The sequence below is a fragment of the Lepidochelys olivacea genome (assembly GCF_965140295.1).
Source record: "Lepidochelys olivacea isolate rLepOli2 genome assembly, chromosome: 18".
Lineage (NCBI taxonomy): Eukaryota > Metazoa > Chordata > Testudines > Cheloniidae > Lepidochelys > Lepidochelys olivacea.
This window is the reverse complement of record NC_140428.1, coordinates 19973620-20000474: the sequence shown is the minus strand read 5'-3', so window position 1 is coordinate 20000474 and position 26855 is coordinate 19973620. Positions and strand designations below refer to the sequence as shown.

Genomic DNA, 26855 nt, shown 5'->3' with positions numbered 1-26855 from the left:
CTACAACGCTTCCTCTTCCAACCACACCAGCAATTTAAATTTAGGGTGGGCGAATGTACTTGAGTTCAAAATGACCCAGACTACCCCTTAGCACTTGCTTGAGCTGACAAACCCTTGGGGATTATCCACTGGTATGAGTGGCTGTTCCTAAGATAATGCATTTTTAGAAGATTTGGTTACAGGGCACAGCAGAGAACTGGCTTTCCCCTGCAGGAGCTCTAGCATCAAGTACTCATGTCATAAGAATTGGCCTCACTCAGTCTCTGTCCATACCCCCATAAACAGACACAGTTCGTATGTGAGAGAGACTCAGGTCTGGATTTGGGGCCAACGTGCCACTGGACTATACATACTATGAACTAAGTCTTTTCCAGCTCTCGCTAAAGCATATTCTTTTGGTAACACGTGGAAGCATGGGCTAGTCGAAAAACATTTGGCCAGCTGTTGGAACACCTTGTGTTCAACATAGAGGTGAAGCTTCAGCTTGGCCATGTTTTTATGCTATCATGGCTGTACTCTTACTTTAGTTGGGCTGCTTGTCTCACTTGCTCTTTGCCCCTTCTCTTCCTGTACAGATTCAGGGATTACTGTGAAAAAGCCTACATGATCCTGAGGTGCCATGGTCTTCTCTTCCTGCATTTGTTTGCACTGATGAAAGCTGCTGGCTTGCCAGAACTCAGCTGCTCTAAAGACATTCAGTATCTCAAGGTGAGGCAGGGGGTGGGAGAGGGTAGGACTAAAGGTAAGCGGTTAAGGAGTGGGAGTTAAATTGCTCCTTTCAAGTTTCAAAAGCAATGAGTAGATATTCCAGCATGCAGGAGCCAGCTGTCAGATAGCCAGCACCAGCTGGTAATTGATTCTCTACCTCATGCTGTTGCTCCCTGCTCATACTATTTAGAGTTTCTCACTCAATTCTAGGAGATGGGACTCTGCTGGAGATTTCATTTAAATGAATGAGATTCTCAATTAATGTGGACTACAAAAAGTTCAAACTAAACTCATTATCTCTCAATTAAAAACCAATAGGTTGCTTGAGAGACCTGTTCTTTTTGCAAGAGTTGGCAATATTACCTTCTGCCATCCTGTCTTCCTTTTCCTTGCCCCCTGTTGCAGCCAGGTATGCTCAGTTGAAGAATCAGCTGCAAAGAGGCAGGCATAGCATTTAGTGTGTTGGCTCTCCCAGCTACCACCTTCTGTTCCCACTGTGCCTTTGAAGTGCTAAAAACCTGGTTTCCTGCAGCTGGATGAAATGGGGTTGTGCTGTAAGCTAGTGTTTAAAGGATTGTTTTCCCAGCTCCAGCATGAAAATAGGATGTGGTTTACTTTGAGAGAGCAGCCTGCCTAAAACAAAGGTGGTGGGGGGTTTGTTTGTTTCTCTGTCAGTTGGGTGGGCAGGGCTATACTAATTTCTGCCTCTTTCCTTCAGGATTCTCTAGCTTTAGGGAAAACAGATGAGGAGGCATTGAAGCACTTCAGACTCAAATTTAATGAAGCCCTGCGAGAGAGCTGGAAAACCAAGGTGAACTGGTTGGCACACAATGTATCCAAAGATAATAGACAGTAGAGCAACCAAAATAGCCCTTGTGTGGTCCAGGTGAATGTAACAGCAATAGACAAAGACTGCTGAATGTTGCCATGTTGAAGATCAGCACCTGCACCTCTACAGATCAAGTGTTTGCGAAGAGTCTACCTAACCAACAGCTGCACAATCCCATTCTAGATCTCTAGGGCAGAAGGGGGACAGCATGAGGCAATAAAATTACTGTACACACTGAAAGGTAGGTGTATGTGAAGCTTGCAAATGTAAGTTCTTAAGTATGCAGCCCATCATTTAAGGGTGGAGGTGAGGCTGTTGAGCAGTAGGTGAGGAATGTACTGAACTAGCACAGTTTTAGGGATGTGGAGCTGTGCTCAGAGAGGCTGTAATTTGGCCAGTGGCATATCAGCTTTTTAAAGCCAGACTAGAATAGCACTAGCAGTGAAAATAGCATGTTGGTGTATCTAAACTTCAGTCTCTCTCTCTCTGTAATCACAGTGGAAGGTGCTGCTAGGCAATACTTTTTCTAGTTGAAGATTTCACCAGCTCACCTGCCCCCACCCCTTTCAGGGCTGTATTTTTAGAAATGGGTATTCCATCTTGTGATGCTTTATTGACAGTCGGAAGATAATGTTACCAAGCTCTAATACACAGTAGTTGGGAAACATCACCCTAGATCCACCTTCAGCCTGGCTTGTCGACGAAGGAGAGAAGATGGGTGGTGCCACCTCACCCACTGAAGGTAGAAGATGCACTGTCCATATACAGGGTGATGGCAGTGGATAGAACCAGGAAAGTTGCACCTTCAGTTTATGCAGTGATACAATATTCTGAAGCATTTTTGTTTACATTAGGTCAGACCCTGCTCTAGTTTTGTAAGGGTATGATGCAGCAGGTTAGTTGCATCTGTTTTGTTTTTAAAAGTGCAATAGATAGCAGGTGTACACCACACCAAACAAGCAGGCACTAAAGTGCTTTCTGTCTAATCAGTCTACAATGGGGTCATGGCAGTCTTGCAGAATTCACCTTATCTGCCATGAATAAAAATAATTTAGGTTTTTCCCCCCTCACTTCAGTTGTGGAATAACTACAAAATTGTTAATACCATCTTGTATAGCAAAAATCTAGTCAAAGCAAACATTGTATCAAACAATGGTTTCAGCCTCTTTTAAATGAAGGTTATTACCTTTTGTAAATAAGTCCAAGACACAAGTTGCATTCTTTTTAAAGTGATGAAATTACCTTTTACTTTGATACTTATTTATTTAGAAAGGTATTCATGATCTTATTGTGTATGTGCCCTCTGAAAAAATGAATTTATTTTTTTAAGCCATGGTATGTTTACATGATGGATTTTTTTCAGTTACCTTCAATCTGATTTTAGGTGCACTTTTGGTAAGTCTAAAAATAAAATGTTTAAGTTGTATACTAGTCCTGGCAAAATCTTTCCCTCACTTTAGGCATTAAAGTCAAACTGTAGCCATCACTTGACTCATCAACTTTGTACCATTCAGAAAGCATAGCAAGCAGATTTTAGAACCAGAAATTTATTGTAGCTTAGACTTTTTGGACTGACTTATTACCAATATACAGATCTGAAAAGTTACATCCACACTGGCTACAAACTGCCTCAGAAAGTTTACAGCCTTTCAGCACTAGCATTCAATCATGATCAGTTTTAGTCTAAAATACAGCAGCTACAGTATATGGAAGAATAAGTCTTCTACACATTGACATTAACACAGGACAACTGTCAGACATAAGTTAAAAGTTCCCCAGTTTACTTAAAACTAATAGTTATGTTACCACATAAAAGTAGTCAAACCCATTTCCCCATTTTAGAAATCTAAAATTTTACATTAAAAAACAGTAAGTAGATTGTGTGGGTTCTCTCCCCTGCTTTCAGGTCCATTATTGTAAAAGGCACTCCAGAGTCAAGTCTTTACCCCAGATAAACCCACACGTAGGTCCTGTTTCACACCCTGGGAGGCAAGATGTGTAGTAGGTAAGAATAGGTCTGCTCTGAAAAGATATAGAAAGTAACTGGGTCTACTTTCCCTTCAGTTGTTCACACCCATTGCTCTCTACCCTTCCCCCCAACCCCCACCTTTATACCTGCTCAAGGAACAACTGGAAACTATTCAACATTTGCCACTACTGGGGTGGAAGCTGAGCCACTAACCTGTTTTAATCCATGTACACAAACAGATTACATGCAATATCAAAATCTGGAACTCTGCTACTATAATGAGTGAATGGAGTTCTAATTTCACATTGCAAGCAAATCAAGTTACCTTTTAACCCACCTCCAAATGTTAAATTGACTAAGCAGATATACATAAGACAAGGCTCTGAATAAGACCAAAAGTATTAAATAGAGAACAAGACCTGCCTTACGAAAAATCTAGCACTCACCACCATGGGGTCATAACTTACTTTTCGTACCGTTCAGCCATTCCTTTAAGTAAGTAGTCGTTTGCACTTCCAAGTTAGAGGTCTTTGATCAGAAAATCAGCCTGCCATGTCTTGGAACAATAATCTTAACTCAGTTTACAAGGTTTGCTGGTTGGATAATATATGCCATAATTTCATCAGCAGGAAAACAGATTTACTAAGTGTAAACAAAAGGTTTAAATACACCAACAGTCCAGATTACTGTACAAGGAGCTACAGGGGTGTTGAATAGGAATGATGCCAACTATGCCCACCCATGCCCTAAATCAGAAAAGTTCACAACCCAAAAAATAAAATCCCTATCTAGACTGGTAGCCAAGGTGCATGTGTACACAGGTCTCAGACGCTTCAGTTACCATTATTACAAACAACTGAATAACTTGCCCTGCCAGCAATGCGACCAGCAAGCATCAGCCTTGGACTACAACCAGCCCCACTCTAATTAACAGAATATCAATAGCAAACTTACTTGCTCTACATCCAGGCAGTATTTCTTCCTCTCAATTTAGTAATCCTTACACTGAAATAAGCAAAGGATCAAAACTTAAACTGTAGTAGGCTGTACAGTTGAAATTCTGAAAAACCTTTACAGTTGCAAGCTTGTCTGTTCTCTCCATAAAACAAAGTGGGGAGGAGGGGAAGAAAGTAACAGCAGGGCTGGAGTGAACACAGCAGTCGAGGCCAATGACACTGCATTATTAATACATCTACACTAGATAACTGTGCCTGTGCTCCTGCTGCAATAGTTACGCAACTTGTATTATTTCATGCTTCATGATTTTTACCTTAGCGTGTTTTAAACCCCAGTCCCTGTTTTCACTACCACAAATGACATAATTCAATATATTTACAAAATATTCAAAGAGAGTCATTCTACATATTAACCTCATTCTGCCACTTTACACATGCACTAGTTTGGGGGAAAAAATTCACCAAGCTGAAATAAGCAACTTTACCCTTTGTCAACAAGTGACCTTTGCATCTTTCAGAAAGAATAAGATGAATCAAGCCAAAGTTGTTTCACCGGCGGGGGAGGGGGAGGAAGTGTCCAGAAACTCATGTGCAATGGCTACACATCTGTAGAGTCACTTAGCTGAGATGACATGAAGAAAAAAGTGCAAGGTGGTTCCTCACATAGTGTAAAAAATCCAGTCACTGAGGGACAGGTGAGGGAGGAGAGGTGCTAACTACAGTTCTAGAGACAGTATTAGGAACTAGCCAATATAACACACATATTGGGATGTGTTGGTTGGCTCTACTGGCCAAAATGACTTTTTTACACCATGGATCCTTGATGGAGAGGGTTACAGTGAAGTCTTCTAGAGCAAAAACAAAGGGAACAGCTGGAATCAATAGCTGAGTGTAGAGTCATCCCATTCCAGCTGTTGCTGTCTGTTAACATTCTGTTGGTCCTCTTCCCGCTCCCCTTCCTCCTCCTCACTGCTTTCAGACTCTGCACTAGTGATATCATCATCTTCCTCTCCATCTTCACTTTCTTCTTCCTCCTCCTCCTCCTCACTGCTGTGCTGGTCCTCATATGTCTGTCAGACACAAATTAGCCATTGACTTTTCTAGCTGCCTACAGGCTCCTATCCTTTTATATGCTACCTTCATTGGGAGTTGTGAATGCTCAATACTCAGCTGGCTATTGTCAAAAGTAAAGTGGCTCTGAAGTAGTTCTGAGATTTCAGAAAGTTACTAGCCAGTCTTGTCCCTCTTTAGTATAAATACATTCCCAAAGGTCATCCAGTGCTTTGAAGAGAGTACTATTGAAATAGGATCCTTTGGTGTGAACATAGCAGCATTAGTGGTTTAAAGTGTCCCTGCTCTCCCCACCCCCCCTTTTTTTTTTAAAATATCAAAAAGTATCAGAAGTTAACTGAAGTAGAAATGATCCCAAAAACTAACTGCATCAAACCAGGACGACAGCAAGAATAACTCAATGGAAAAAGCTGATGTGGTGGGGGTTTATTGTAAGGAATATACTGAAGGAGCCAGTGATATTTATTTACAGTCTGGCACAACACACAGGTATTTTTTGAGCAGTTTATTGCCATCAAGCCACACCCAACAGATCACAAGAAATATGACTGCTCCTTACACAACGTACAGTCAACCTGTGGCACTCTCTGCTAGAGGATGTTGTGAAGGCCAAGACTATACCAGGGTTCAAAAAAGAACCAGGTAAGTTCATGGAGGATAAGTCCATCAATGGCTATTAGCCAGAATGGGCAGGGATGGTGTCCCTAGCCTCTGTTTGCCAGAAGCTGGGAATGGGTGACAGGGGATGGATCACTTGATGATGACCTGTTCTGTTCATTCCCTCTGGGGCACCTGGCATTGGCCACTGTTGGAGGACAGGATACTGGGCTAGATGGACCTTTGATCTGACCCACTATAGCAGTTCTTATGTTCTCTTTCTGAGGAATGGATTCAAATTTTCCCTGTGGCATTAAACTTGTTGCGGCAGTACCCCCTTTCCAGGTCGATACTGCTCTGACAGTCATGCATGTTTGACAGATTGGAAAGTACTATTTGTAAAAAAGGATTAAGGGTTCTGTCTACTCTGCAAGAAAAGGTGTGATTGTAATACTAGTGGGCATACCTAGGCTAGCTTTAATCTAGCTAGCACAGGTAACAGCCGTAGCGTGGACGCAGTGGCACAGGCTTCAGCACAGACTAGCAACAGTTACATACAAACGTCCCCAGCAGGCTTTTTGTTCTAATTACTAGGCTGTGCTGAAGCCTGTGCAACCATGTCCACACTATTACATGTGCTTCCTAGCTTAAAGCTAGCCTAGGTATGCCCACCAGTAATACACTCACTCCATCAATTGCAATGTAACATAATCCTGGGACACAAGCCTTACCTCCATAGGATTCACAGTAATCGTCAAGGCAGAGTCATCCCAATCCATCTCATTTTCCTTTCCAGTATCCTGGTCACGCATTGTTCTCTGATGCGCAGCTCGGATTCGGAACACACCCAGAATAATCATGAAAACCAGGAAACTGACACACACGACAATGACAACAGTAGCAGTACTTGGAACAACTGTGACAAGAAAAAGGGAGTTTAACAATAATCATACTAATACCACAGTACTTACAATTTTTTCAAATATCAACCCCATATTACAGATGAGTAAACTGAGGCAAATTTATCCACAATCACAGAATAAACCAGTAGGAAACCAAGGACAAAAACAGACAGTCCTGGCTCCCAGTCCTCTGGTGAGATTGCTAAACTAGTAAGTTTCTTTATTGGTGGCACAGTCCAATGGGCTGGATTCATACCTTGCTCAGGTAAGAAGTGAAGAGTTTGGTGCTATCAATCTAGTCCGATGAAGGAATGTTGACAAAATAAATGCAGTTTCACTAGGGTTAGCAGCATCTGCTCAGGAGCCAGAGGCATGCCAGTACTTAAAGGCCTAGGACCAAGCTGCATGGCAGAACAGAACCAGGCCTATTATGCTCAACTGGTGCTTTTATATAGATACTGAAATCAGACAAACAGGGACTATGAGGAATAAGTATAATTGCATCAATCTGAAAGAAGATCAGCCACCAATTAAAAATTTACTATGAAGGCTCCTTTCTTCAAAGCCTATTGCTTTCCTCCCACATGCACCACTGGAACATTAAACAATTCACACCAAGTTAAAACAGTGGAGGAATGGCAGATTTCCTCAATGGAATAACGAGATAACTGGCTCTGTGGAGGAGGGGAAAGCAGGGGACATGTTATTCCTTGACTTTAGCAAAGCTTTTGACACAGTCTCCCACAGTATTCTTGCCAACAAGTTAAAGTAGTATGGGCTGGATGAATGGACTATAAGGTGGATAGAGAGCTGGCTAGATCGTCGGGCTCAACGGGTAGTGATCAATGGCTCCATGTCTAGTTGGCAGCCGGTATCAAGTGGAGTGCCCAGAAGGGTCGGTCCTGGGGCTGGTTTTGTTCAATATCTTCATTAATGATCTGGAGGATGGTGTGGATTGCACCCTCAGCAAGTTTGCAGATGACACTAAACTGGGAGGAGAGGTAGATACGCTGGAGGGTAGGGATAGGATACAGAGGGCCCTAGACAAATTGGAGGATTGGGCCAAAAGAAATCTGATGAGGTTCAACAAGGACAAGTGCAGAGTCCTGCACTTAGGATGGAAGAATCCCATGCACTGCTACAGACTAGGGACCGAATGGCTCTGCAGCAGTTCTGTAGAAAAGGACCTGGGGTTACAGTAGACAAGAAGCTGGATATAAGTCAACAGTGTGCCCTTGTTGTCAAGAAGGCCAATGGCATTTTGGGATGTATAAGTAGGGACACTGCCAGTAGATCAAGGGATGTGATTGTTCCCCTCTATTCGACACTGGTGAGGCCTCCTCTGGAGTACTGTGTCCAGTTTTGGGCCCCACACTACAAGGATGTGGAAAAACTGGAAAATGTCCAGCGGAGGGCAACAAAAATGATTAGGGGACTGGAACACATGAGTTATGAGGAGAGGCTGAGAGAACTGGGATTGTTTAGTCTGTGGAAGAGAAGAATGAGGGGGGATTTGATAGCTGCTTTCAACTACCTGAAAGGGGGTTCTAAAGAGGATGGATCTAGACTATTCTCAGTGGTAGCAGATGACAGAACGAGGAGTAGTGGTCCAAAGTTGCAGTGGGGGAGGTTTAGGTTGGATATTAGGAAATACTTTTTCACTAGGAGGGTGGTGAAGCACTGGAATGCATTACCTAGGGAGGTGGTGGAATCTCCTTCCTTTGAAGTTTTTAAGGTCAGGCTTGACAAAGCCCTGGCTTGGATGATTTAGTTGGGGATCAGTCCTACTTTGAGCAGGGGGTGGGACTAGATGACCTCCTGAGGTCCCTTCTAACCCTGATATTCTATGAATAAAAAGTCATACTGTTCAGAGAAATCCGTTCCCCAGTTCCTTTATGTAGGTCCTTATACAGCACCCACTGCAGTGTTCTGTATTCCAAAATTACCAAGTCAGGAAGGGCTGGACTTTGTTTCTGTCATTAGATTGGCATTTTCTAGATCTCTAGCAGGCTGTTCCCTCCTGTGTGGAGAGCAGAACAGGACTTCGCATTTTAGAGAGCATTGAAGTTAATAGCTGTGTAGATTATTAGTTTAATTTGCTGGCTGTCTCTGGAAAGGCACCCCAAGAAACTCCAACCCTCTGCAACAAGAAGCCACACAGTCAGGCCCCCAGTTTAAAAAAAAAAAAAAAATCAATTGGAGTTAAGTGACTGACCATCCTTACCTGAAAAGGGGTGGGGGTTAGCTAGGTTGTGACCAGAGAGGTCAACAAACGTGTGATGCACTGGATGAACAAACTGTGGTTGCATAGCTATATGATTTGCATGGTCAACTGGGTTAGCTGTATGGATAACATTCACCTGAAAACAAAAAGGAAAAAATAAGGTAGGGAAATAAAGCAGCTTGTTTATGCACTTGGTTCAAGTAGATGGGATCCAGTTCCTGTGTATCAGTATCTATCCCCCTCAAAACAAAATACAACACAACACAACACCAACCAGCACAGATCTGTCACAGGCCCACCCTCTATCCAACCCCCCTGCTCCCCACCCCCTTACCATGCTGCTCAGGGCAGCAGGAGCTCGCAGCCCCACCACCTGGCTGGAGCCAGCCGTGCTGCCTGGCAGAAGCGGCAGGCCAGAGCGCTGGCAGCGCAGCAAGCTGAGGGTGTGGGGGAGGGAGGACAGCAGGGGAGGGTTCAGGGGCTAGCCTCTCGGGCCAGGGGCTGGGCTGGACAGTCTTGCAGGCTGGATGTGGCCCGCAGGCCGTAGTTTGCCCAATTCTGGTGTAGGATCACCTTCAGTTAACAGCAATGGGTAAACAGCAGGTCACAGACAAAACACTGAGACACTCAGATTCTTTGGAACTCCAGAGACCATTTGAAAAAACGTTTAACAGAGGTTCTGAAGAGCTGGTTCATTAAGTTAGGCTCAGCTACAAGTTCAGCACATTTCATGTTTTGGTGAGCTTCCCTTTCCTCTCCACCAATACATTGCTAAGCGTATCCTTCTCTGTAATGGGGAGTAGTGACTAGACAGATGTGGTGCATGGCCAGCTGCACAATAGGAAGAGGGGAAATATAGTAAATGACAAGGAAGCATTTCCAAGGACGGCATTTCCAGTTTGCTGAATTGTAAAGATCCTGGATCAAAGTTTACAGTACTTCCTCAGGAAGCATAGCCATGTTAGCTACTCATGCAATTTCTGCTCCTCGATGGGGAAAGGGAAGTGGGGGATGGTTATCAAATGCTGGCTAGTCAGATTTAACTGCACTGTCCTCACATTGGCTGATTTTTAAAAGTGCAGCTTATGAAATTCAAGTTTACAATGGACAGATATACAGATATGCAACAATGGCTCTCAATACAACAATAACTTCATGTTGCAGCAAATATCAAGATCATCATCACTCAGAGGACCTATTGATGAATTTTGGTGTATATTTACACTGAGGGTTAGTTAACCTCGATGTTCACATCAACAGCAGGACTCATTAATTCATATTCTTCTATAGATACTGTGTAGCTTTAAGCTTCTTTCCCAGTGTAAACATGGAGGGCAATAATAATTTTTATTTCAAGTAGTTCCTCCTGTCACTCAGGATTAGTCTTCCTGGTAACCTCTGTGTCATGCAAGCAAGACAGTAGTAAGCCCCATTGCAAGAAAAAATAGAGTAATTTACAGAATCACAGAAATTAGAGTTGGAAAAGACTTCTCAAGTCCATTTCCTTAGGGCCAATGCAGTACTGTTCCCAACAGTCCATTTTCTAGTGTCCCACCTCCCCATCCAGCCTCTTCCCCACTTACTCCCCTTAACTGCATTCCATATAGTAGGATACACACGGAGTCCCAACTCCATATGATCTGGTTTGTGCATCACTTGGAGTTGGAATCAGTGAAGGCAACTTTCAGATTGACAACCCATTAAAACATAGCTTAACACACCCTAGTCTACTCTGATGACGTAATATTTAGAAAGCAGAGATCCAACCATTTACTGATCAATTTCTTGGAACATTAACTTTCATCTATGCAGGCTCTGACCACTTTCAAAGGGATGAGATTAGCTCACATACCTCCACTTTAAATTCATTGCTGACATAGCGACCATTAAGCTCAGAACAGACCAACTTGAACTTTCGGTCAAACAGGGAGACAGTGTGCCAGTTTCTGTAGCGTATCAAGTGCAAAACCTCCTCATAGCTGGCCATAGTATCAACACCTGGGAGGATAAAAAAAACCCAGCTACTTGTCAGAACTATAGACTTGGGGTTTTGGGGTGGGGGAAGGAGATGGGACAGGACAAAGTTTTCATTCACTTAAATATTTCACTTAGTAAGCACACAAATACACAGTTCCTGTTCTCATTTGCCTCAAACCCTTCCCAGCACAAGGCCAAAGGTGGCAACCCCTTACCTGTGATGATCATGCCAAGGTTGGAGCTGCTCATCTCAATGCCCTTCTGCTGTAACTGTGTCATGTCAACCTCGAGGCTTTCCTGCTCCTGATTTAGCTCCTCTCCTAGCACTGTGACCTCACATGTATCCAAGTTGTGCATGATTTCCTCTGATACCAAAGATTCTTGGACTGAAGGAGGACATGGAAGCCAAAGAAATAAGCAGAAAGGCCAAAGGCAAAGTGGAAGGAGCTGTCATAAGCAGCTATAATTCTTCCCTTCTGACTAGGTACGATGGATTTGACCATGAAGAATGATCTAGGTGCAAGACTGAATTCTTATTTAAGAAACCACACCCAAAAAGCCTTCTCTCCCTTGGAGAGGAAACAGTCTAAGACTGTTCTCACTTCTGACTGAAGTTCTGCAGGCCCAGGGAAAAAACAGTATGCCCACCCTCTCACCCAGCCCTGCCTTCCCACTCTCTTCCTGCTACATCAAAAAGACAGTATCATGAAGAATTTGACACCTACCCCCTCTGTTCTGTGCTACAGTGGGGATATACACACATGGAGGGCCATCCCCACACTGCAGAGAATTTGCAGGACGGGGACAGATTCCACAACCAGGTTAGTAATCAAGTTTGTTACCTGTAGGATCCTCATCTCCCTCTCCCTCTGGTTCCACCTCCCGAGTGATGGTGCTGATTATGTGAAGCTCAGGGAAGAGAGAAACTCCCTCTGGACTCTCAAACTCTGAGGCAGAACGGGCAAAATGGTTGATGCCACTCAAACTGATCTTGGGTTCCTCAGGCTGCAAGACCATTATATACCCATCCACAAAGGGAATGGCAATGCAGGCTTCTTCATTGAAACACCTACAAAAGATACAACGGCTGTTTGTTTAAGTGTGCAAGACAGGCTTAAAGGAGAGGCAGTTATGCACTGCAGTGGCAATTAAATAGTTAAAATACTACAAAACATTTCAACTATTTAATTAAATCCCATATAAATAAGCTCTGTCTCAGACCCAAGGGTCCTATAATAAATCCATCAATTGTGTTGGAAATGTAGATCACCACTACCACCCCCTCAAAGGGAACAATGTTAAAATGAATTTTTGCTCATAGAGAACATTTTGCCCCATTTTCTGGGCTATGACTAACATCCACAGATTATGCCACTAGGTAAGGCTGCAATACTGGAGAAGTCCTCACAGTGCACACTTGCAATGATCACAACCAAGATTGCCCAATGAGGAAAAATAAAAATCAAACCAGACATTAAGGAAATAACTAACCAGAAATAAATTGAGTAGAAATATAAATAAGACTCGAAATGATGGGTGACATGCCTATTAACACGGCCTGGAGAACTTTGGTCATTAAAGTGGCCAAATGATGCTTTTTTGTTTCATGAAAATACAGATGGATTTAGATGCCTAACTACATAATGGTTCATAATTCACAATTTCATATGCTCTGATGCAAACCCAGGAGAAACTTTTGTTTGTGAAGATTTTTTACACCGGAGCATTCCAAGTTTTATTTTGGGATACTGAGTACGTTCAAACCCAAAACTTGGGTAGGAAGCCAGGAAAATGCATACCCAATGAGAAACATCCCATGAACTACTGTAAAGCAACAATGCCAATGCCAAGAGCTCTGTTTAAGTGTCCAAACAGCATAGCAGTTCCTTTCAATAAACCATCTCATACAGATGCTTGTAGACAGCCACTAGCTGAATCAATGGCCTATAGATTACCAGCATACTCAGAAATATTGTGCATTCTTGTCACCATAAAAAGTCCTGAAGAATGACAGAATACATCCAAAATAGTCTTTTCCTTTTTTTTTTTTTTAAGTTACCATTTTCCAGCCTGACTTTGGTCACCCCCCCTCTGATCAGTGTCTTCAAAGTCATCTGAAACCAGTCTGGAGAAGTTCCGACAGCAATGCTAACAAATATGCAATAGCTCAAGGCACTTAAGGCTGCTGTTCACAGCAAAAAGATTCTGTCCCAAAACACTATTCCAGAAGTTTCATTTGACTTAAGCGGGAATTGCAGGTGCCTAACACCTCTTTTAAAAAAAAAAAAAAGTCACACCACTTGTTTAGGTACCTAGATACAGATTTGGGCACTTAAATTTGAACACTTTGGCCATAATCAGCATCAAATATCTTACTTTACATCTAGAACAATATTTATTGATGCCTGGATCAGATCCCCCAAAAATGTTACAATACCACTGATATCTAATCAACAGTCCCAAGAAACAGATCAGGATTTTTATGTAACAGAACAAATTTGGTATTGGTAACTGTTCTAAGGGCTGATTCAAAGCCCTCTTTAATCACTGGAAGATTCCCTTTCACCTCAGTACTCAAGGCTCATGAACAAAGCCTTCACAAGTAAAGGTCTGCATTAGTGACCATGTCAATGGCATTGCACTAAAGAATTTTGTTCTAGTTTATTTCTCCAAGTCCCCAATATCCTTATGTATAGATGCATTTTTCTGCACTAGGACATACTTGACATTGCTGGTGATTTTGAGCCTCCGGATTCCAGGTGTTGGGAACTGGCGGGAATTCAGGTAGGAAATATGTTGCATGGCTTTGTCAAACCTGTCAATATCATCCCCTTCCAAGGTCAATGTTGACCGGCTGGGATTCACATTAATCTGAAACCATTCCAAAGAGCAGAAGAAAAATCAAAAAAAGAGATCCAAGTACCAATGTGCTAGAATAATTAAGCCAAAAAGCTCAGCACTGCTTAAACTATTAAGCACTGAGATAATTAGCATTTGTATTCAAAGCAGAAAGAATCATTAGTCACTGGCTTTACAACTCAGTTTAACTTCCCCAATTAGCCTAAAAGTTTAAGTCAAACATTTACAGTATTTCATTATCCAAGAAAAATTCCAGGAATTTGGAACAATGTTGTCACTCTAGTCATCCGAAAGAGATATAGCTAACAAGTCAGGAAAACGTAGCCTTGTTCTCACAGGCCTTGCTACTGAAATAAAATACCTACGCATAAATGAGACCTATTATGTTAAGTTGTTTTGTTAGGCTCCATACATGTGCGCTTATGCATCCATTTGCATTCTCAAAGGCCACTAGAGGCCAAGCCTACACTAGAAAACTTTTGCTGGTTTATTAATATCACTAGGGGTGTGATTTTTTTTAAACTGCATCTCTATACCACTAACAGTCTTAGTGAAAGGCAGCTATCCTAGCACAAAAATGCTTTAGTTGGTATAGATTATTTCATTTGAGGAACTGGTATAAGATATACTAGAGAAAAAACACTCTTGCTTTTATAAGCTGCATCTATAATATAGCTATTTGGAAAATCTTTACCAGGTCAAGAACGTGCTTTCTTAGGGCTAGTCTACACTAGAAAGTTAGGTTGACCAAATACATCACTCAGGGGTATGAAAAATTCACAGCCCAGAGCAATGTTGTTAAGCCAACCTATGCCCCACTGAAGACAGTGCTAGGTCAACAGAAGAATTCTTCCATTGACCTGGTGACCAAACCTCTCGGAGAGGTGGGTTTACTCCACCAACAGAAGAACCCTTCTGTACTCCAGCAGTGGTGCTGCAGAGCCGTAGCTGTGCCGCTGTAGCATTTCTAGTATAGACAAACCCTTAGTAAATCACAGCAGGTGCATTTCACTTCATCCATATGCACATTTACCTTCATGCCTTTGCCAATGCCGTCTGCAATTTGCAAATCTAATCCTTCCTTGCAGGTATAGAGGCAGTCTATCACCTTCTTGTTCTCCAGTTTACCAGACCGGATCATTAATCCGGCCAGATTGCCTCGGAAAAACTGAACCATGTGGAGTTCGCCACCTTTATAAAGAGAAGGGGGAAAAAATCTTTATAGACCTTAAACCTTTTCTTTTTATCATCAAATGTGCTTTATTTTACCATTATGTATTCACATGCAAGTTAGTTTATATCCATTCCGGGTATTAAACTTGTGATCATGTTCAAGCACAATGAAAGAATTAAACAGTTCATCATGCATATGGCCCTCAAAACAGACATGTATGGCCATCCTGAACTGTGAAGCAGAGGCTAGTGTTTCCATCACAAATGTTACTTTTGCCTATACAGCGAGGTGGTGTACTTAAAGAAGACCATAGACAGAGCTTATGAGCTCTCTGATGAGACTTTAACCCTAGTGCTGAAATGGTATCTCCTATTGGTCATTAACGCTAGAAAATCAGGAGACACCTATCAGGACAGGAGAAAGTGCAACAAAGTACAATTTATGCTAAACCAAGAACCTGAAGTGTTGCATACATTTTAAACCAGAAGGGATTGTTACAATGATCCAGTCTGCCTAACACAGAGCACAGAATTTCACTTAGTAACTCTTATTTCAAGTTCATCATTGATTGAGCTAGAGTGCAGTTTCAGAAAGACATCCAAGTGATAGAAAAATCCACTGCAGCCCTCAGTAAGTGGTTCCAATAGTTTCCCTCATTTAAAAGTTTCCCTCACTTCCAGACTGAATTTGCCTAGCTCCAACTTCCAGCCCTTGGATCTTGTTATGCTTTTGTTTGCCAAGTTAAAAGTAAGCTATCAGAAATCTTCTCATGTATGTACTTCTACGGCATTCAAGGCAGTTCCAGACCTTACACAAATATTAAGTACCTAAATGTATTCTCTTAGAAATATGTAGTAAATTAAATCTCAAACCAAGACATGAAACCCAGAGAACCACTGAAACTATGTAGAACAATAAAACATTGCAACGTCAGCCAAATGGGAAGAAAAGCTGGTATTTCTGTTGGCTCCAACTGACATTTTTACAGACTTCTGGTCAAGTGAGTACTCCACTGGGAATTCTAGGTGTTATCAAGACATATTGTCCTTTGGGTTACATATAAGATCTATGCAATGATATTTGAATAAAACTGGATAAAAAAAAGTGTAGCTAATACTTTGTATTAATGGCTCATTAATTAATGGCTCATATTACACCACTTCACTGCAATCACAATGGTTTCAAGTTTGTCCATGGATGTGCACTTATATGCAGTAAAAATAAAATCAGGAAGTGAAGCATTGGAAATAACAGTACAATGAAGAAACAGCCCAGAAGCAGATTATGTTGGGGTATCAATGGCCAAAATGCAATGCCTGCATTTCATGCTATGGGTGAGATGAAGCAATGTCTTGGCTTAAAAATGAAATAAAAAAAAGTAGTGGAAAATACTCCAGCAACCTGCAGATGTTTCAGGCACAGTTTCATTGTCATTTTCATTTCCTGTATATTCTGTAGAAAAGCAAGACAAAGAATAGGGACAATGGGGAAGGGACCAAGTAGTGAGGGACTTGTAAGTTATTTCTCTCACACACACACACACACACCCTTTCACCAAGCATATTCTGCTTATATCCCAACCAGCTCCTCACAACTGGTATGAATTTAATCAGTTTTAGCCTTAGACACTGAGTTGGATTTTCTTATATAAACCATTGCCAAACCCAGCAGCTAGTATACTTCATATTCCCATCTTCACAGGTATGATGGGGAGATTAAAGTCTATGTTAACAGATCTCCTAAGGAAAAAAAGTATTATGGACAGATCAAAAGGAGCCATTACTGACTAATAATTCAGACCAATTTAATAATACTGCATATATTAATTGGCCAATTTTTGAAATTGCAGCTTTTTAGAAGAGTAGTAGACTAAAAATGTTAAAGAGGATTTAGAAAGCATAACTTTAAGGAGGGAAAAGTTTTAAAATCTTCTTTAAATAAATTGGGCTGATCTAGATTATATATAAAGTTTGGTAAAGCAAACAATATTGCTCTCAGGTCAAGACCTTAAGCATTAGTTTCACTCTTGCATAAATTCTTCTCTGACTGAGTTATAATCCTCTTAAAATAAGGTTTTCAATAGAATTTCCTGATAGACCCACAAGTCCTCGATCCCAAAGTTTTAGCATCCCCATTTCAAATCAAGTCCATTACTGGCAACAGCCATGATGGAAGCAGGAAGGAATGAAAGGATTATATAGTGGTGCTAATGCACATCACAACAGGGAACCTCTATGTGGAGACCAAAGGAACACAAATATTAACAGGTAAAAATGATTGGGCTTGTGTTAGGATATAAGAGCCTATATCGAAGCCTTGGAGGATTCCAGACATTTAGCTGGCAAATTATTTCTGGTTTCCCCTTTCACACTGCAGCGCTCTGGAAGCTAGTTACTGCTCCACTTGCTGCTGCACTATAGCAAAACAAAAAGGGATAATCTGAAATCCATCTATATAGCAATAAATGAAGTGAACTGGAACCTCACTAATTCACTCTAATGATTGGGAGACTGGATGCAAGTTAATGAATTTTGCAAATGAGCAAGTATTGAAAAGGTAATAGGCCCCTCACAATATGTAATGCTTATTCTGACCACTTGACTGTCATTTTATCTTTCCAAGGCCTCAAATCTCAGAGAAAAAGAGGCACCATAAGACTCTCCTTACTGCATGCTCTATGAATGTCCTATGTACTGTATGCAGATGCAACAGTTTGACATAAGCTTGCAGACCTATAGTAAAATATCTATGATCTAATACTTGTCTACTAAAAAAGTATTGTTCTATTAGGTCAAGATTTTCTAGCTAGATCAGCAGTTTTCCAACTCGTAAGTAATTTCATCAGTAAGCAAAATGCTTTTTAAAAAAAAAAAAGCACTGAACTGAGCAGCCCACTGCAGTGCCTTGGTAATCTACTTCCAATGCTCCATGTTCAGAGGACACCTGCCCCATTTTCTCAGGCTTTTGATGAGCAAGCATCACCAGTAATATAGGCTGTGAATCAGCATTAAGCAGTCTGCAGAGAATCACAATTGAAGCTTAGTTGGCATATAAAACTGCTGCTATTTTTTTCTTTTTATAACCACAAGTGGTAAAATCCTCAAGGGAAAACATTACTGTTACTTAATTAAATCCTCAAATAGAAACATGGCCAAAAATGAGAGCTTGGTTTTTCTAAAGTCTGTTTTCTAACCTAATTTGAAACAAAGGTTCTGCCTAGTAATCTTAAGAATAAAATGTACCTTTGTTAATATTACCAAAAATGAAACTGACTATACTCCCATAGTTATTACAGAAATCACTTCTTAAGTGAAACCCTGCCTGGCATTTCTAGATGTAAATTTGGTATTTCATATCTACCTATGTGTGATGAGTACAACGGCACTCCAGAAAAGGTGACTAAATTAAAGAAGAAATATGGGATAGTGGGCCAGAGGAAAAAATCTGTAGGAGATGAAAGATTGCTTTTTACATTGCCCTGAAGAGAACTAACCATTCATGGAAATGAGAAAATCAATCATTACCTTGCCAACATGCTCCAACTACCAGCTGAGTTTCTATCTTGGAAGGATGTAGTGGGTAATCCTCAGTCACTGGGAAAGGATCATATGAAACTCCATCTACATAGAGCGTCACTGTTGGAAATTCAACATTGAGGACATAATGATGCCATTCCTTGTCACACACCTGGGAAGAGAAAGACCGGTAATGTTTAAAAACAGAGTTCCAGCACCTTTTATTTCTTAAGTAAAATTTTTTGTCCAAGAAACAATTTTTTTTTTAAGTATATAAATAAAGTTGTGGACAGCAAAGCTGTTTCCAAAGAAGCTTGTCTGTGTTAAATCCATTAATAGTTTCTTCTATTGCCAACAAAGGAAAGTTGCAAAGTCACCATATGGGCAAATATTTCTGTGCAATGAATTTAATTTTTACAAAACCTATAACACAGCACAGCCGAAATCAGAAAAGAAAAGTACTCACTGGAGTACATTTAGTACACTGCCATATTAAAACACTATTTGAAAAATTTTTATCCTGTTCTGCTGAAGTATTCTGTGTAATATATAAATATGGCAATTTCTAAAAAAAAAAAAAAAAAAAAAAAAAAGAGTCCCAAGCCAAAATCAGAGATCTTTAATAATGGAAGCTGGTTGCAATTATGGGAATGTTGTCAACTCACTATACCTATGCACAAGGCCATTTTATAATCACAGCAGCATATGCCAGTATGTGAAGAATGCTAGAAAGTTACTAATTGTGTGGTTACATTCCAGCATCAGAAATTCAGATGTGTCTTACTGCTTATATAACTGGCAGCAAACAAACAGATCCTCAACATTAGCTGGAAGCAGTTAAAGGAACCTCTATATGAGAGCTATTAACGACACAAATTTACTTATTTTGCTCACATTTATTGGTCCAATAAAAAAAAAAATTAAACTCTCTAATGTTAGTCTTCCTGATCATGACTGCTACCAATATTACAAAAATTGCTTTACCAATAAGTCAGTTTGCTTATCTAACACCAGCAATGCACATGGTGTCAGGAAAATTTTTCTTCCAGTGTGCAAAATTAAAAAACAGTTTATCTTATTACATTCTTTGGCTACAAAAAAGTCATATGCTCAGAAGTACTTAATTGTTATAAACACATGGGAATACTTGCAAGTACAATGGTCATTCATTTTTTATTGTGTTCAATGGAGACAAGTTCCACCAAATCTGGTTCCTATCTTTTAAACACTTAATTTACTCACCTAAAGTTAGTTTCTACCACCCTTACTCATACAGAATTGAACTGTATTCCATAACTAATCCCCATTGACTTCCTGAGGGACACTACAGAAGCAAGATGTAACTCTACATGAATAAGGATAGCAGAATATGGCCTTGAAACTTTAGAACTATAAAACACAGTTCAGTTTATTTTAGTAAACTGTGGAATAAGGAGTTTGGATTGCCACAAAGACTTAATTTACAAGTAAAACTATCATGCTGTTTTAGGCTCCTATGGATACTTAAATTGTAATTTCTTAACAAGTACCCTTTTCATACTCACCTGGTTCAGTTTCCAGTGGAATTCCGCAGGTTTGTAAGTTTTTCCCTCTGAAGGATCTTGGCGGAAGAGGAAAACAAGTCGGCAATTGTGTGCATAAAGAGAGTAGTGGTGCCGGTTCATATCTGCACAAAAGGTTACATTAATGTTACTCTTTCCCATTGCCCTGTGCCCTAAAACTCTAGAACTGGAAACGATAGTTGAGAATTCACGTAACCCTAAACTACATGACTGATATGTGAATGTGCTATTAATACCGTCCTACAGAATAGTATTAAGCTTCACAAATGAGAGCACGAGACAGATTTAAAATAAATCAAGCATGCTATAGCTTCAAGGGAAAAGAAGTGCCCAGGAAGCAGTTTTAGGTCATCCATTCCTAAACAATCCAACAGTAATACTGATAACATCATAGCTAATAAGACACATGTTCTTCCTTCCCCATCCTAACCAAGGACTAGGACTGAAGCATCACAGGGGTAAGCCTACCAATAGGAGAAAATCGAACAAAATTCAAATTGTGGGTAGTGAAAAATCTTCTGTTACCAATTAAACAGCATATCTTGCTGGTAATTAACACCATTTAACATGTTTGGGGGGGGAGGGATAGCTCAGTAGTTTGAGCACTGGCCTGCTAAACCCAGAGTTGCGAGTTCAATCCCCGAGGGGGCCGTTTAGGGATCTGGGGCAAAAATTGGGGATTGGTCCTGCTTTGATCAGGGGGTTGGACTAGATGACCTCCTGAGGTCCCTTCCAACCCTGAGATTCTATGATTCTATGTATAATAGCACTATAGGTAGGAAAGATGCTTCACGAGGATATTAAACACATATGGTCCATGCCCTAAAGAATTAACAATCTAAACCAGGGTTTCTCAAACTTCACTGCACCGTGACCCCCTTCTGACATAAAAATTACTACATGACCCCAGGAAGGGGGACTGAAACCCAACTCTCACCGCCCTTGGTGGGGTGGCCAGAGCTGAAGCCCAACCCCTGCTGCACAGGGGGTGGGTGGACAAAGCCAGGAGGGGGGCCAAAGCTTGAGTGCTTCAGCCCAGGTCGGGGGAGACTGTAACCTGACCCCCGCTACCCAGGGCTGAAGCCTGACTACTGCTGCCCAGGGCTCAAGCCCTCAGGCTTCAGCTTCAGCCCTAGGCAGTGGGACTCCTGCTTCAGGCCCCAGCAAGTCTAACATCAGCTCTGGCAACCCCATTAAAATGGGGTTGCAACCCACTTTGGGGTCCTGACCCACAGTTGTGGATCTAAACTAAATATAAAAGGAAGATGTTGGGAGATACAAGGAAGTGAGAGTGAGGATGAAGTAATTTTAATTCAGGTTACCCATATCTTGCATAAATCAGCCAAGGAGGGAGAGAAAGGAAAAGCCCCAAACCTTGTAGTTTCCCATCCCAACAACACAAATGTATTATGAATAGAAACATATTATGATTAAACATAAGAGACCTAGTTTTTTTAAAAAAAGAAACTGTATAATATCCTGCTGAAAAGAAGATGAAAGGGATTCATAATTTCAGAAATTATCAACCTCAAACAATACTGGAATATGCATAACTGCGCAGAAAAAGCAGTCTGTTTTGGAGATATGCTGCATACCACCTCTGTACACCTCCCTCCCCTGTTAAAATAGGGCACAACTCTGAACTAAGTTTATTTTTTCTCATTCAAATTACTTCAAGGATTCCAATAATTCCAAGGATTCTTTGTTGATCCTGATACTCTCAAGCAAACACACACAAAAAAGTTTCAAAGAATGATCTTTGCTACTAGGTAGACAGTATCAGCAGTAGGTTGAAAAATATTTCTTAGATCAGATGTAAAGAGATGTCTCTCTCTCTTTTGATCAAATTCAATTCTGTTAATGATAGGGGGCCTGTTTTGTTTTGCTTTGCTTGTATTTTTGGCTTGGCTTCCTTTGAGAGACCAGACAGCTTGTTACCCAGAAAGCCTTCTCCTAAAAATCACTGAACAAATCCCCTGCTCTAGCTAACAGAGGCAAGAATCTTGTACTCTATCAGCAAGCAATTACAAAAGAAGAGTTATCAGATATTCTTTTGTACCAATACAGTGACATTGCACACCATATACTTTGTAAAAATATGTTTATGAGTATAAATATGATGTAACTGGAATATGCTTCAGGCAAAAGGTCTCTTGTAAAGTATCATATAACCTACTGAATATATTCCTCTTATTTGTGTGCATGTATCATTCTTGTATCTGAAACTAGGAATATGAAATATAAACTCTGAGGTCCTACTGTAATTATGCAAAGTGTGGGCCATTAATGGTGGTTTAGAATCTTGATGGCTCTCACTGACTAGGACAATTGGTTGTAAATGGTTTCTTTACTTGCAAGCCTTCCTGTATATGTGCGGACCAGCCCTGGAAGAATGGAGGGGGTCTCACAGGACAAGTGAATGTGTCACCTGATACTGGAATCCATCTTAAACCTGGTGCTTTTCCATTTAGAAGGAGGGGTGGGAACCCAGAGAGACAAAAGATTCCTGCCTTGTGCCAAACAAAAGGGGTCCCAGTCATGAGAAAGTCCCTGCTTTTCACCCAAAACGCCTGTAGAAACTAACAAGGACTGTACCAGGGGAAAGGATTGGGCCCAGACTAGGAAGGAGTCTAGTCTGCGAAAGAAACCTATTGGAACATCTGAGAGTGAGATTTATTTGTAATCAGTTTCTTAATGTATTAAGCTTAGACTTGTGTGTTTTGTTTGATTTTGCTTGGTAACTTACTTTGTTCTGTCCGTTATTACCTGAAACCACTTAATTCCTACTTTTTATACTTAATAAAATCACTTTTGTTTATTGATATACCCAGAGTAAGTGATTAATACCCAGGGGAGGCAAACAGCTGTGAATCTCTCTCTATCAGTGTTATAGAGGAGGGACAATTTAGGAGTTTAACCTGTATAAGATTTATACAGAGTAAAACGGATTTATTTGGATTTTGGATCCCATTGGGATCTGGGTGCTGGAGATAGGTGACCTGCTGAGCAGTTTTTGGTTAAAGTCTGCAGCTTTGGGGGCATGGACCAGACCTTGGTCTGTGTTGCAGCAAGCTAGCATGTCTGGCTCAACAAGGCAGGGTTCTGGAATCCCAAGCTGGCAGGGAAAATGGGCTCAGAGGTAAATTCAGCATGACAGGCGACAGTCCCAAGGGGGTCTCTGTGACCGAACCCATCACAAATACTGTCTTCAAAACGGTGTTTGAAGCATTCACAGAAACTATTCAAAGGATAAGAGCAGCTTCACCATGGAGGGGGTGGAAGGAGAGGGAGAGAGCTATTTTCCCCTAGAAGCAAATATTCCACATTCAATCCTCTTTAAAAAAAAAAAACAGAACAGAACAGTGAGGATCCATATTGCTAAACCTACTGCATATAGCCTCATGATAGTCATGACGTATCAAGAATGAGGTTCTTTCAAATCACACAATCTAAACAGATTGTACTGCCAGATCAATTGGTATATCACAATGGCTAAAATCTCTACAGTATAAAGAAACTGGTATCAAGTTCCCTTTATCTACACGAAAACTAAATACTCTAAGGGCTTGTCTACACAGGAAAATTGATCAGTAGAACTACAGCTGTATAATTATACTGTTCTAGCTATGCCAATATAACTCACTACCTGGATATTACTCCAGAATAAAAGTGAGTTTTTCAGCGTGGCTTGTTGCTTCCAAAGTGAATCTAATCTAGAAGAGCCTTGAGTGACCTGCAACAAATATATCACCAAAACCAAAGAGAGACTGTTTACAATTGAAGTATTTACAAACCTGTTTTGTCTGAATTGCAGAGTACTGTCTCCTTCTCCTTGGTACTAGGCCCATGCCTCATCCACACCGAAATCATAAAGGGCTCTTTTAGATTGACTGTGACAATGCCATCTGGAATCTTCACAGCTTGAGTGCCATTAAATTCAAAGACTTGGTCACTGTCATGGCCATTATCAGTAGGAAGTCCTATTGTCCAGTTAGCAGTGCTACTTGGAGGGGGAAGCAGCTCAGCTGTGCCAGAGGAAACACCTACAATAAAAGTATATTACTAAAAACACACAGAAGGAATCTAAGAATTGGTGTCAAACCAAATTGTTTGTTTTGATTGCTAACCTTTCAGCATTAGCTGTAAGAATCCTGTATTAGTGTCATGCACCAAGCAATTTTAAATTAAATTGCAATGTAGTTAAACATGGTCAAGCCTAACAGCTTTGAATTACTTGTTCCAGCCATTTAACCTCTTGGTAGACATCCAATGTAGCAAACAATGTTTGCTCTCTAGGCTTTGCCTACCTAGAGCCTCCTTGTCACTGTTTATGCTAGGAGTCATAATATCATACATTAAGGCATTTTACTTCCTGAATTCCAGAGCCATGAGGATGACACCACTTTTCTCCTGTTATAACTCTTTACCAGTCTTGAGATCTTTACTTCTTCTGGTTAAAGAGGGCTGGATGAGATTCCCTTTGGAGCCCAAATCAGTCACAAGAATGGCCGTTTAATCATGCAAAATATCCACTCCCTAAAAGAAGCTCAGCATTCTGTTTACTCAGAACTCCAAATCCAGGGTAACTGATGTCACAGTGAAGCACACCAGACTTCTGCATTGATTAATAGTGCCAGCAGCTCAGGAACTGCCACAATATTAAGTAAAGTTCACAAATATGGATGTTATTGGTTAAAGTTTCAGCAGATAATAAGACTGCTGCACACACGTATCCACCTAAAACCTACATACAAGTCAAGTTCAGCCCCTGAGTAAGCAGAATTGCTCATGTAAAACTTACACCATTATAAAGACAATAGTGTAAAGAGGAGAGATGATAAGGGACAGAGAATAAGTTTAAGCCTTATCTATACTACACAGTTTTGTCAGCAAAAGGCAGCTTTTGCTGACAAAACAGTAGAGATGTACATACTATAATGCTACTTTTGTTGGCAAAACTCTTGTTTTGCCGACAAAATAAAGCCACCTTGACAAGGGACATAGAGCTTTTCGCAGCAAAGTTAAAGAGACAAAGCACTGGTGTAGACACTGCCATTCATTATGTCGCCATAATTGGCCTCCCCCACTATCCCACAATGCCCACCATGACCACTCTGCTCACTGTTTCGAACTCTGCCACACTGCATACAGCTACGCAGGCATGCGCCTCTCCGTTTTTAAATCTCTGGGAAGTTCTGACAGCTAAGCATATGGCAGCAAATAGCAAATCATTAACCCAAAATCCTGCTTTCCCCAGGCAACAGGAACACAGGGGCAGACAGGCTACAGGCTGGAAGGGGGAGGGGGCAAGGACAACTGCTGTGCAGAGCCAGGGAGGGAGGCAGTGATTAATATGGGGGGGGGAAGTGTCCCCCTCTCCCTGCCGCAGGACTGGTTGCTCCAGCCTCTGTCTGAACTTAGAGAGACAGCACACCGACACACTCACTCTCCCCCCAACACACACACAGTATCTCGCACATACACACTCCCCCAGTACATGCTAGTTTGTCTCTCCCCCACAAATACTCTCCCCCAACACGTCAGTTGAAAAGTGGCTGGCAATCTAGTTGGATGCACATGGAAGATGGGATTGAGAAATCTGCATCATGTGATGCTATACCTGCCCCATGAGGCATTGCAAATCCTTCCCAAAGCACCCTGCCGCCAGTTGCACACAGAGGGATAGCTACCCACAGTGCACTGCTCTCTGTGTCAATGCAAGAGCTGCTAATATGGATGCGCTCTGCCGACACAGTGAGCACAGTGCAGACATGCAACAGAGGCATAACTTTTGTCGACGAAACTGTAGCGTAGACATAGCCTCAGTTAACATTTTGGGAGGAGAATTTCCTTCTCACACCCAATGAGACGGTTTGGCAACATATTATAAGCATATGGCCAGACTTCCAGAGGTGCTGAACCACCCACAGTCTTGGGTGACTTCAACTGAAGGTGCTGAACATCATTGACAGACTGGCCCATAATTTCTATCCTTTCATTTTGCATCGGAGGGGCTCACGAATTTTAATCCTCCTAATCAGAGCATAGGTGAATGCAAAAGGGCCCTCTAGCCCCTATGCAACAGAGCATAGATTTAGCTGGTTTAAGTGAAGTCCTTCATTCCAGGACTTATTTTCTCCACTTTATAATCCATCTCTTCATCACGGCCTCTGAAAAGACACCCCCACATTTGTCCTGCATCTTGAAAAATAGGCAGTTTTCAATAATAATGAACATCCACACACACCCCCAGTCATTCAATTCTGGAGCATTTTTCACCAGTAAGAGAAATTACTGCCCAAAATAGGAGAATAGGGAGGTTAAAAGGGGACTACAATATGATTCTTCTTCCTCTGATGAGATAGTCATTTGAAAACATCAAGTTCAGTCAGACTCACCAAGTATATAAAGGTCTGCTAGATAAGATTTTGGGGCAACTTTTGTACTGACTCGTTATTGAGTCTGCCCATTCGTTTGATATTCCTTATTCTGACTTTTACTCAGTTTCAAAC

At 41.2% G+C, this 26855-nt stretch overlaps 2 protein-coding genes across 4 annotated transcripts in view; one reads left to right on the top strand and one right to left on the bottom strand.

Annotated features, from left to right (window-relative positions):
• The window catches only part of PIK3CD (phosphatidylinositol-4,5-bisphosphate 3-kinase catalytic subunit delta), a 51131-nt gene extending 47219 nt beyond the window's left edge, over positions 1-3912 (top strand). The window contains exons 22-23 of the mRNA XM_084651581.1: positions 576-708; positions 1427-3912. Of these exons, the coding sequence (XP_084507707.1) occupies positions 576-708; positions 1427-1564 (271 nt within the window). The 3' untranslated portion in view covers positions 1565-3912. The remainder of the gene's footprint in view (positions 1-575; positions 709-1426) is intronic.
• Positions 3069-26855, bottom strand: part of CLSTN1 (calsyntenin 1) — a 64190-nt gene continuing 40403 nt past the window's right edge. For 2 of the 3 annotated variants that reach the window (XM_084651582.1, XM_084651583.1), the window contains 12 exons: positions 24138-24386; positions 20326-20447; positions 18791-18953; positions 16668-16718; positions 15126-15283; positions 13956-14104; positions 12076-12302; positions 11449-11619; positions 11109-11254; positions 9257-9392; positions 6862-7046; positions 3069-5532 (listed from right to left, as the gene is read on the bottom strand). In XM_084651582.1, coding sequence (XP_084507708.1) covers positions 5341-5532; positions 6862-7046; positions 9257-9392; positions 11109-11254; positions 11449-11619; positions 12076-12302; positions 13956-14104; positions 15126-15283; positions 16668-16718; positions 18791-18953; positions 20326-20447; positions 24138-24386 — 1949 coding nt within the window. In that variant the 3' untranslated portion in view covers positions 3069-5340. The remainder of the gene's footprint in view (positions 5533-6861; positions 7047-9256; positions 9393-11108; positions 11255-11448; positions 11620-12075; positions 12303-13955; positions 14105-15125; positions 15284-16667; positions 16719-18790; positions 18954-20325; positions 20448-24137; positions 24387-26855) is intronic. The other variant, XM_084651584.1, reaches the window with a different exon arrangement.